This window comes from Zonotrichia albicollis, chromosome 6 (genome assembly GCF_047830755.1).
Source record: "Zonotrichia albicollis isolate bZonAlb1 chromosome 6, bZonAlb1.hap1, whole genome shotgun sequence".
Lineage (NCBI taxonomy): Eukaryota > Metazoa > Chordata > Aves > Passeriformes > Passerellidae > Zonotrichia > Zonotrichia albicollis.
Window position 1 is genome coordinate 55,027,669 of NC_133824.1, and position 12,082 is coordinate 55,039,750.

General features: G+C 43.0%; 1 protein-coding gene across 4 annotated transcripts in view; it reads left to right on the forward strand.

The window, feature by feature from the left end:
- The first annotated feature begins 4,074 nt into the window (after positions 1-4,074).
- Positions 4,075-12,082, forward strand: part of PARVA (parvin alpha) — a 62,136-nt gene continuing 54,128 nt past the window's right edge. Inside the window, exon 1 of one of the 4 annotated variants that reach the window (XM_005492048.3) lies at positions 4,075-4,381. In XM_005492048.3, the coding sequence (XP_005492105.1) occupies positions 4,246-4,381 (136 nt within the window). In that variant the 5' untranslated portion in view covers positions 4,075-4,245. Of the gene's footprint in view, positions 4,396-4,508; positions 4,608-5,040; positions 5,285-12,082 lie in introns of those variants that run through there. The other 3 variants (XM_014270628.3, XM_074543851.1, XM_026796453.2) reach the window with 3 other exon arrangements.

The following is a 12,082-nucleotide window of genomic DNA, read 5'->3' on the forward strand; positions in this document are numbered from 1 at the left end:
CTGTAAAAAGCTTGGGGAAAACAATTTTGTAAATCACTGTTTGAACCAAGACCAATCCATTTGCCTCCAAGGTAAAGGGACACCTCACTGATTTTCAGTGTGTTTGACTATAGGAAACAAATTTAGAGGTCTTGTGCCTTGAAACTTCTGTTTTGTAAACTAATGCATTCTGATTTCAACTAAGATTTTTGCATTAGTTTAGTAGTTATTTTCCAGAGAGCTACACTGTTTTCTTCCTTGCTTGAGCAAGTAACAGGATGTGGCATAGCAGATTGGAGACTCTGTGTAGCTTTTGTGACTTTGCTGCTGTTAAGATTTTTGTTTTTAAGCTGTCCCTGCTGGGCTTTCATGGACCACACATTTTGGCATTGTTTAACACAATGGGTTTGCCGTGGCAGCATGCAAATGCTGTTCCTTCAAATGGGCAAGGTATTTGCTGGACTTCACACAGATCTCTTTGCCTGATATTTATGAGAAAAATTGTGGTTTCTTCTGTTGCTTCTCATGAGCAACAGAAGAAACCCACAGGATGAGGTGAGAGATGAGAATTTGACTCCTTGTTCTCAGAACACTGATTTATTATTATATGATATGATATGATATTATATTAAAAGAAATTATATACTAAAACTGTACTAAAGAAAGAGGAGACATCAGAATGAATGGACAAGAATGAATAATAAAAACCTGTGCCTGACCAGAGAGTCTGACACAGCTGGACTGGGATTGTTCATTAATTAAAAAACAATTCACATGGCACCAATCAAAGATGCATCTGTTGGTGAGCAACCTCCAGACCACATTCCAAGCAATCAGATAATTATTGTTTACATTTCTTTTCTGAGGCTTTCAGCTTCTCAGGAGAAAAATCCTGGTGAAGGGATTTTTCAGGGAATATCATGGTGTCACTGCATGCCAGTATTGTGCTTGCTAGAACATTTGTGTAACGCACCTGAACATAACTACAGGCCCAAACAAAGGCTACAACTGAAACTTCTTAAGAAAAAAAAAGTCATAATACTGAATTTTTTTTCCTGAAACTATATCAAGAAGGACAGTTGTAAAGACAGGTAAACTTGGCCCAGTTTTTATAAATGACTAATTGATGTAACAACTTGTTACCAAAAGTAGTGAATACCAGGATGACGTTCCCATTTTGCCAAAAAGTTTTAAACCCACTTTCTTCCCTCTGAAGCTTTCATATTATTAATTTCTGTGCCTGTATACAACATGTTATCTTTTATCTTTCATGTACATTTCTCCTCATCACATCTTAATCTATCTGTTTTGCTCATTGTATGTTTTTAGAATCTGTTTGGAAACACTCTCTTACTATTATAAAACGATGTTATTTTGTTATATTGTTTAAACAGAATATTCTTTTATCAAAGAAGTTAGAGTAGAAATCATAGCTGTGCTTTAAATTCCAGCATATGAGTATGCCCAATCTTAATCTCATATTAAAAGAAATAAAAACCAGCTGTGCATGGTCAGGTACCATATATAATTCTAAATTTGAGATACAGGGGGAAAATGTTGTAACTGTCCATCACAAGTGGAAAAACACTGCAGTAATGTTACACACAAAAAACCGCACAAAGATCCTGAAAGAAAATCCAAAATCAAAACTTTCAACTTAGGATCTGGCTGTTGGTTTAGCATCATTACTTAAAGCACACAGAATTTGAGTTTCCGGATGTGATAAATTTCATCTTAAACACTTTGTTTCATTTCATTTTTTTCACCTTGTGATGTCAAACTCCCATAGTTCACAAGGCTATCAAACAAGTAACACTGTATTTATCATTAATTTACATATACTGAGTGTTGAGGAATAGGAACGACTCTGTGTCTTTTTAAGAGTTTTGTGAGGGAATTGACAAATGTTTGTTGATTTCTGACCACTCTGTACTGCACAGCTCAGTACCCCCTGCTCTTTGTGAGGCATCTGGCTTGTTCCTTCTGTATTTACCACAAACACAGGGGTACAAAGGCAAGTGCACTTGTGCTTACAAAAATGTTCTCTCTTCTGCTGTGCCCACAAAATCCTATATTGGCATCCATACATAGTCATTTGGCTCCAAATGGAGATTCAGCTGCGTCACTGCTCTGTTTGTAAATGGCACAGATTTACAGGCATATTTTTAAAAGTGCATGATGTGTGTATTTCTCCTTTTGAAGCAGTCGTTTATTATGTTATTTAAAATGATACATACACTGTATAAGCAGCTCTCATGGTCTGCAAAAAGAGAATAGTGTGTGAAATTCAGGCTGAAATCCAAAGACAAAAGGCCTGAGACAGTAACTGGTGCTAGAACCAGAGAGCAAATGTAAGGAAAGGATTGTGCTCAGCCTTGGGCTCATTCCTGTTTATAACTGATAGCAGGATGGATGGAGAGAGTTTTTTCCAGGGCACACACGAACTGCATGCAACAAATAGACATTGATGTCTACCCCTCATCAGCTAACCAACGTTACCAGCTTGTAAAAACACAACAATTATTAGCTGATTTAGAAATATCCTCATGGTAATTTCATTTCACTTATTATGCCTAATGGATCGCTAGATATTTGCATGAAGTGTGTGTGGCTTTTTGCCTGAATTGTTAATCAAGTGATTAAGTGGTAAGTGAAAGTAGTGCATCCAGATGACATTAATGCTGTTCCACTCCTGGATGCCTCCTGAACCAGTCACAGCAAATTATCTGTTTTAAACCTTCCTTAAGCTGCTCATCTGCAAATCAAAGCAGGGTTGGTATAGGCAATCTATCATGTTAAGTCACCTTTCCTTCCACAGCCTTTTTATACTGGTCTGCCTACAACAGTTGTTTTGTTTTGTAGCAGTGGATATGACGATGCCCGCTGCTTCTCACCACAGACACAGAGGACGAGCAGGCAGAAGAGCTTTGCAAAATGTTACCCAGACTGAAATGTCTGTAGTAAGCTTGAACTTTAACTTGCAGGAAACTATTTAGTGAGACTTTATTGCTTCATAAGTTCTTTTGTGTGCCCAGATGTGGGGCCTCCAACACAAGAGAGATGAACTTGATGGAGCATGTCCTGAGGAGGCCACCAAGGTGCTCAGAGGGCTGGAGCACCTCTCCCATGAATACAGGTTGAGAAAGTTGAGGTTGTTCAGCCTGGAGAATGCTTCAGGGAGACTAGCAGCCTGCCAGAACCTAAAGGGGGGTTACAGGACACCTCAGAGGGACTTCTTGCGAGGGCAGGTAGTGACAGAAGAAGGGGAAATAGCCTTAGGCTTGAAGAAGTGTAGGTTTAGACAAGATACTAGGAAGAAACTCTTTATTGGGTGTTGTAATCTTCACTGCAGTGTTGTTCTTGCCTCTCTGCTGGGGCTCTTCTCCATTCTCTGCAGCACAGCCCTTCCTGTCTTCTCAGGGGCTCATCCTGGGCTCTCGACCGATCCCTATTTATTTCAGTTACCTTCACGAGCTACAGCTGCTGCCCAACTAAGGACTTTGCAGCTGTAGCTCGTTTGGAGCAACTCGGACCCATACAGATCTTACAATACAACATATATTCAGGCCCCCACAATTGGGAGGGTGGTGAGGCTCTGGAACAAGCTCTCCAGAGCAGCTCTGGACACTCCATCCATGGAAGTGTTCAAGGCAAGGTTAAACGGGGCTTTAAACAATCAAGTCTAATTGAAGGCATCCCTGTCCATGGCAGCGTGTTGGAAACTAGATTATCCTTAACCCTTCCAACTCTGACCGTGGTTCTGTTTTCCTATGGACGTACAAACATCTGCTGGCAGCTGTGACCCTGCTATCCTTCAGCTGCCCTTCGCTTTGGGGCAGCTGAGGCTGAACTGAGCGGTGTGAGCACTGTGCCCACACCTACCTTCACCCTTCGGCACCCATGGTACCTGGGTCACTCACCCACCCAGCCCCGCTGTGCCCGGCCCCTGTGCGCGGCCGGAGGATGGAGCGGGGGGCGAGGCGCTGCCCCGGCTCCCTTGGGGTGCCCCCAGCCGGGAGCGGAGCGGCTACCGCACCGCCCGGGGCCACCGGGAGCCGTGCGAGGCGAGCGGGCCCTCCCCGGCGGGAGGGAGGGCGGGAGGAGGGAGGGAAGGAACGGGAGAGCCGGGAGAGCGGAGCAGGAGCTGCCTCAAATGCTTGAAATAATTCCGCTTCCGTTCAGAGCCGGGAACAGCCTCCCACGGCACCGGGGCCTCGGAGCCGTGCCGCTGCTCCGTCCCGCAGCGCCGGCGGCGGCTGGCCCAGCATGGCAACCTCCCCGCAGAAATCCCCTTCTTCCCCCAAGTCCCCCACCCCCAAATCTCCCCCCTCCAGAAAGAAGGATGACTCCTTCCTGGGCAAGCTCGGCGGCACGCTGGCCAGGAGGAAAAAAGCCAAGGAAGGTAAAAATTAACAGGTTCGCATATTTCCTGGGAGTTACCTTACTGTGTGGGGGGGAGGGAGGGAGGAGACTGGGGGAGAGGAAAAGGCTCTGGGGAGCGGGAGGAAGGGGCTGGCGGGGAAGGACGTGCGGGGTGGGGTGGGCAGGCAGGCGAGCGACGAGGGAGGAGCCGCCCCAGCCCGCCGGCACCATTCCCGGGGCCTTCTGTGCGGGACCGCTCCCGGAGCGTGCGTGTGCAGTGTTTGTGTAGTGTTTGTGTGCGGGATCTGGGTGCGGCGCCACTCCCGGAGCGTGTGCAGAGTTTGTGTGGGGCTGCTCCCGGAGTGTGTGTGCGGGATCTGTGTGAGGCGCCGCTCCCGCGGTCCGCCTGCGGGCCCGGCCGGGGATGGAAGGAGCGCTGCCCACAGCGGCCCGGGCGCCCGGCGGGCCCCGCAGGCCTGGGAGCGCACGGGGATTTTTTCCCTCAGCGGGATTTGCCTCCGCTGCTGGGGTGCGGCCACCCCAGAGCCCGGTGCCGTGGCCCCCCAAACCCGGTGTGAGTCACCCGGCGGTGCGGTGCCGTGGGCACACAGCGCTCTGCAATGCACGCCTCTGACACGAGTTCCAGAGCAGCGATCGCTCCTCCGCGGCTCGGAGCGCAGTTATCCTCGTGCTGAGCAAAATACTTCTACAGAACCTTTAGAGAAGGCCGAGCATGCACAGCAGCCTGGTTCTTTGTCCGTACATGCGAGTTAGTACCCACCCCTCGCTGAATTTTCCTGTGTGAAATCCCATGACAGCGAGAGAATGGAAATTTACCCTCGCTCACCCACCGTTTTCACAGCTGAACTTAATTTAAATGTGATGCAAATAGAGCTAACGCAACAGTCGCTTCATTGAGTTTTTCAAGCAGAATTCATTGCTGGTGAGTGTGAGGAAGGGTGTGAGGCTCAGCAGCCCCACTTGGGAGGGTTCAGCTCCTCATTCTGTAGCTGTCACGTCATCTTTCTGTGATGTACGGCCTTGCTTTTCAGTTAGATCCATGTTGCGCAACTGTGCTCACATCATTTGGCTTTTTCTGGTCATTGCAGATGGACCAGATGTTGATGAAAGAGTAAAGAATGATAGCTCCAATAATTACCTACTTTTCAAAATTACTGTTAGAGTATTTGTGACTGTTAGCAACATTGAACTAGCAACAGTCTTCCTTGATGAGTCCACGCTGTAGGTGTGTTTAGAGATCTTTAAGTAAGCCTATTTGTGGCAGTTTAGGTATGTCCATTACATTGTGGTTAGTACTGTTCTTACTATTAAATGTTTTTTTCCTTAGTGGCGGAGGTCTGAAGTCACAAATCTCCAGCAAACTGTTAGAGGCAGCAGTTACTTTTATCCACTATCTTGTAATCTTACAAGAATATTTATTCTGTGAAATCATACTTCTTCTCATTAATGTATTACATTTATGGATTAAAACCTGCACCTGCCATTTCTTTATCATCTGTCCTTTTGAAATTTTGAACCTGCATTGTCCTTGTCTTTTGTGTTTCCCAATTTTCTAAGGTCTGTCTAAAAATGACTTTTTTTTATTAACTTTGTAAGGACTGTTATTTGCTGATGGACAAATATGTATTGTGTTAAATTCACCGTTAAATTTTTACTTGAGTGTGTATTTGTGACCTTTATCTGGTGGAAGCATATGTAGGGGTGAAATTGATAGTATGCTATCTTATCTTTCTTTTTATTGATTTATGGGTTTTAACACATTCAGGTGGCTTGAGCCGTATTGTAAAGCCTGTCCTCTTTCTTAATTCTTAATTTTTTTCTCTACTAAAAACGCATACAAGTTTGCAAACAATTAACGAGCATCGTGCCTCGCTGGCTGTGGCCCACATAGGTTCCATCTTAAGTTGTGCTGGGTTTTTTTTTTGTGGGGCTCCAGGTGTTTTTGAAGCCTGACTAGGAATTTCAGAGGTCAGTTTGCTTGTTCATCTAGGATCTGAGCTTGGGTGGTTTTTTCCTGCTTTGACCAACCTGTGGCAGGTTTCCCATGGTGGTGGGTCTTGGCCATAGAAGTGCATGTGGTTTTTCAGCTGCTTACACACAGGATGGATAGGAAAATGGTCAGTATAAGTCAGGATACATGAGGGACATCTGAAAATTTCCATGTCTTTCAGTTGGTGTAAATTCTGCTGTTACATAGAGGAGAGAAGCAAACTGATTTACTCCAGTGTTTCACCACAAGGGCTAAGAACTGGTGGTTTTTAATAATGCAAAATATATTTTATCTCTTGTAGGGGCTATGCTGGTTACACTTTAGTACCATCTCTGCTATATATGTGGGTAACTGTTGTAGGTGATACACTATTACATGTCTGTGAGTTTTGTATTTTTGTCATCAACCGAGGTTTTGATTGTTGTCAAAACTACACTTTTGTATATTGCAACAACAGAGCCAGTGCCAAAGTACTTCACCAAATGAAAATCCTTTAGGATCTGAAGTGACTTTATGATGAAGAGTAATGCAGATTATTAATGAAGAGAGTAAAGTTTATGTAGTTCTAGGTGTAGCAGAAATCATATATTTATATATATATTTATATATATAAATAAATATACATATATATTTATATATATTTATATATTTAGATATATTTATATATTTATCTATATTTATATATATTTATATATAAATATATAAATTTAAATATATATGTATATTTATCTATATAAATGTATATATATAAATATATGATTTCTGCTACACCTAGAACTACATAAACTTTCTTCATTAATAATCTGCATTATATATATATATACATATATAAATATATATATATACATATATATAAATATTCCCATATTTTCTATGGGAAAATATAGTACAACATAAAAAGCAATTTCAGTATTGATGTTAATTTATATGCATACATATATATATAACATACATAGCAAACCTGTGCTTATGTATTTCAAAGTTCTTGGCAGTGGTAAGAGGTCCACCAGTGGAAGAGGTGAGGGTAGTTTAGACAAGTGAAATGAACAAGTTACTGACCAAAACAAAGAGAATAACCTGAGATACTTGAGATATCTCACAGGATGTAAGCAAGGATTAGTCATAGCATAAGACATATGTTAATATGGAAAATACATTGCCATTACATATTAGAGAGTATTTGATAAAATCTGGAATTTGGAGCTTGGATTTGTTGATGTTGTCTGTCACGTAGAGCCATGGTCTGGTTTTCATGTACAGCATCTCATCACCAGTGGTGTAATTCCAGGATGAGAGCATTGTGCTTTGCTCTTCCCTGTGAGAGCATCTGCAGCTGCATCTCTAAATGGAGCATGCATTCTGTTAAGGTAGCTAAATTACAAATTATTAACTATGTTTGGAATTCATTATATTAGCTTTTTAGGCAGTGAGAGAATTCTGAGCGAAGACTAAAATACCTGACTGTGTGCAAACTGAACTGTGGTGTGCAAAAGTTGTTTGTGGTTTTTAGTAAGGTTCCCTCCCCTTTATTGCTGAAAGGCATTTAAAGATTGGCCACCCCATATATGCTAGTGAAGGATCCCAGTCCTTATCTGTCAGGGGTTCACATACATGGTGGAGCTCATCATATGAGCAAAAAAGGCCCACAAATTCGATTTTCTGTAAGCTTGTTACAGTATTCTGTACTGTGTACTAAACATGTCTTTAAACACATGTAAGAGAACAAAATGGCCTTTTTAAAAGACATTTGGGGGCGGGGGGGATAGTGGAGATTGTGTTATCTAATGAATTTTTCATGGTGGATTTAGTAAGGTCATGTGTGATTGTCCTCCTTGAATTTTCCTGGCCTGGCTATTATAAACACAGAAAATTTCCTCCCCCTAATAGCTTACCTTAGTGGAGAATGTAAAGAATGGGCCCTGACATGCTGATAAATCTGTGACACATTTGGGTACAGGGAGTGAAGTTCAGAATTGCTTAAATTGCAGAGGAGCAGATGGGGAACAGACAGCTTGAGCCCGTGAATTTGGTGGAGAGCAATTGTACGGGCTCAGTCAGTTTGCCAATTGATGTGACATCAATTTCAGTAATTTGACTGCTCTTCTGCCCAGTTTATTTGGGGCTGATGGGCAGGAGAAAGAATGAATTTTCTGCTGTCCTCCACTTGTGATATTTCTTCTTTTTGTGTTTGCCTTGTTTTGATGTAATTTTGGTATGTGGGGTAGGCAGTGTGCCTCTCTGTGTGCCTCAGGGAAGAGCATGTTAACAGTGTAAAATATTGTAAATTCTGGTGGGTTTTGATAATAACCTTAACTTTCTTAATCTTTACTTCATGTATTTTATGGTATAATATGAAATCAGAAAAATCTAAGAATGCAGAGAGTAAATGTAGGCTGATGAAAGCTTTTCAGGTGTTTTACATAGAATGATTATCTTTCTGCAATCCATGAGTAAAATGCTTTGCTTTGACCGTGGGGCTCACTGACAGAAAGATCATGCTCTGGGCCTTTTCCAATGAAATAGGAACTTATTTCTTGATGTAGAAGAAGTGTTCTGCTAGATTTTAATTGACTCATTTTCTTTGGACCTGTTTCTGCAACTTACTGCCCAGCAATTGTAAATGACTGGTTTTTGTGTCAGTAGATGTTTGTGCTTGTCTGTTTCTCGTGTGAGAGATTCTGGGCTGGCTGAAACACTCAGCAGGTTTTCTTTTCCTCTGCTCTTGCCTGATGCTGTATTTAAAATCAGGAGCTGGAAGAAGTGATCTGTGTCCTACCATTGTATTTTATGTCATGAATGATGGAAATGAGCCCCTGGGTGCTAATTTCATGCTGGTGTTCAGAGGATGGCGTGTGGTGTCTCCTGGGGAAAGGGAGGTGGGAAAGGCTTTACTGTCACTCTCCAGTGCCATCAGAGTGCCCGAGCTGCTGCTTTTGCTGTCTGGTTCTCCACCAGCCTCACTGCACCCCACCTGCAATGTGCTCACAATCCTTTCCCTGTATTCTGTGCTGCACGTTTCCGTGTCCCTGGTGATGCTGGGCAAAACCTGCTAGCGTCACCACTGAAGGAATTACTGCCTTGGAGCGAGTTCTCTTAAGGACATAAAATACTTCTGTTCTGTGGAAGGAAAGTGGACAAGCAGAAAAATAGAGGGGAGGTCCACTTGCTTTGTTTGTTGTCACTTCAGTGCTTCAGGCCTTCTGAGCACACGTGCAGTAGGAGAGAAACTGCTCAGGAGGACAGCACCAGGCTGCTGGTGGTGTGCTTTGTAGCCAGATTGTCGGGGCATTGTCTGGGGAGGCCTGTGCTGTGCTGGTGGAAGGGATTGCTCAGTGGGGAGGAGGGGAATTGCCTCTGAAAGCTGAGCACCCTCCTGTTGCTTGGGCTGGGATGGCAATGGCCCTGTAGGTGCAGCTCTGTTGTATTGGCAGGGAGGAATGATGGATCTGACTTCATGTTCTCAGAAGGCTAATTTATTATTTTATGGTGCTATATTATATTAAAGAATACTATACTAAACTAATACAGAAAGGATACTTACAGAAGGCTAAAAAGATATTAATGAAAACTCCTGACTCTCTCCAGAGTCCTGACACAGCTTGGCACTCATTGGCCAAAGAGTGAAAACAACTCACAGCAAAATCCAATGAAACAATCACCTGTGGGTAAACAATCTCCAAACACATTCCACATGAGCAAAATACAGGAGAAGCAAATGAGATAAGAATTGTTTTCCTTTTCTCTGAGGCTTCTCAGCTTTCCAGGAGAAAAATCCTGGATGAAGGGGTTTTTCAGAGAATGTGAATGCCACAGAGCTCCCAGGGATAAATTTGGATGGCATCTCTGCCCTGCTTGGGGCTGTTCAGCATCTGTCCAGCTGGGCTTTGCCCAGGTGGAGCTTTCTTTGTTTCCCCCTTTTTAACAGCCTCTGGCTCCAGGTGGTTCAGAGAAAGACATGAAATATTGTGAATGCGTTTCTGAATCCCAAAACTAAAATATGATCCTAAAATTATTCTTAAAAGTTCATTGTTTCAAAGTTCATGCAGGGCCCAGTCTGGCTATACTCAGTCCGTGTGTTTCATGTGCAGCTCAAATCTGCAGGAATGTTTGAGTCCCAGGTGCCAGCTTTTCTGCCAGACAGGTAATTGAGTGTATATCCAGAGCTGGGCTATCATGGTACAGCTGAGTGTGTGCATGATTATTTTATTATTTTCTGAAAATTACTGCTGTGAGGTGTTTTGGATGCCAGAAGTGTTTTTTGAAAGGAATGGGGGGTGGGGGCTAAAAGCAAGTCTGTGTGGATCTTACATGTCTCCAGTGGTCCATGTGTGAATCACGTAGGCCATCAGAGACATCTTGTGTTCAGAAATCGTAAAATACCTGTTGTGACATGTTGTTAGCATTATGAAGCTGTTATGAAGCTTCTGTTGGCTTGCCCTTTCCTGTTAGTATTGGAAAGAAGGCATTTCTGCCAGGCATTTCTGCCCTGGGCTTTGACCTCCTGTTCTGACCCAAACCAGAATTCTACTGTTCTCTGACTACCTGCATGAGGGCAGCAGAGCCACTGAACTCTTGTCTTTGCATTTGACTTGCAAAAGCCTAAATTACATGGGAAGTCAGCTGCTATTTCCTGACTTTTATTTACTGACTTTTTCCCATTTCAGCAATTCTTTCATCATCTGAGCTGAGGTTTCAGCTAAAAATAAGCATGCATTGAACAATTGGTTGAAGAGCCTCCAGTGCTTTCAGATTACAGGATGGAGCCATGGAAAAGAGAAAAAAAAAAAACCAAAACCAAGCAAAACAAACAAAAAACCCCACAAAAAACCAACAAAACAACAACCCCCCCAAAAAACAAACTAACAAAAAAACAACCCAAAAAACCCCACCAAAACCAGCTAGGCACCAGCTCAGATTGATGCACTTTTGTTTCAGTGCTAATTTTTCCTTTACACCTCCAGATTTAAAACACGCATTCCCTTAGATCATCCTCATAAAAACAAATATCTGGTTTGCAGAGTGAAGGTGGATATAATTGAGTAATGCTGTAGAATAAATATGAGGTGCTCAACTGAGGATAAAGTTTTCACCCTCAGTGAAGTGAGTGAGCTGTCGAGACAATCCGGAGTTTTAGAGCTCTGATATTTCCCATAGCATTTAAAGGAATCTGCCCTGAAGGTAAGAGAAGAGCTAGAGGCCAAGACTGGATTTACATCTTCTGAAACCCCTCACTTTAAAGGCAGCTTCCTGTAAGTACAGGTCTGTGCTTCTAGAAGTCTCCCTTGGACAGAATCTCTGGGATGTATCCTAATTTTTATTTTCTTTCTTTAATGCCTGTGCCAACCATTAAATGATGCCCTCCCTGCAGAACTGTTCAGTGCTGGCCTCTCTGCCTTTCTCACGGAGATTAAGATAAGGACAGTCCAGTTTGTTTGCTGTGTCACTGTATCTGAGATCAAGTGCTTCCTAATAACTTAATCCAGAGTTGTGCAGTCTTTTTCAGCAAAATGCTGGTGTTGCTGTGGGTGAAGTCAGCAGTTGCTGGGCTGGGGCTGAAGGTGTAGCTTGCTCTCTGTGTGTTCTGTCTGCTTTCTCCAGCTTGTAGGAGTTCCTGTGCTGCTCTGTAGTTGGAGCACTGAGCAGCAAAGCCTTGCTCTCTGCATGCATCCTCATGCATTTTCTGCTTGCTGTGCTAATACTTACTAATAGATAATGTTATTTGGCTTGAAT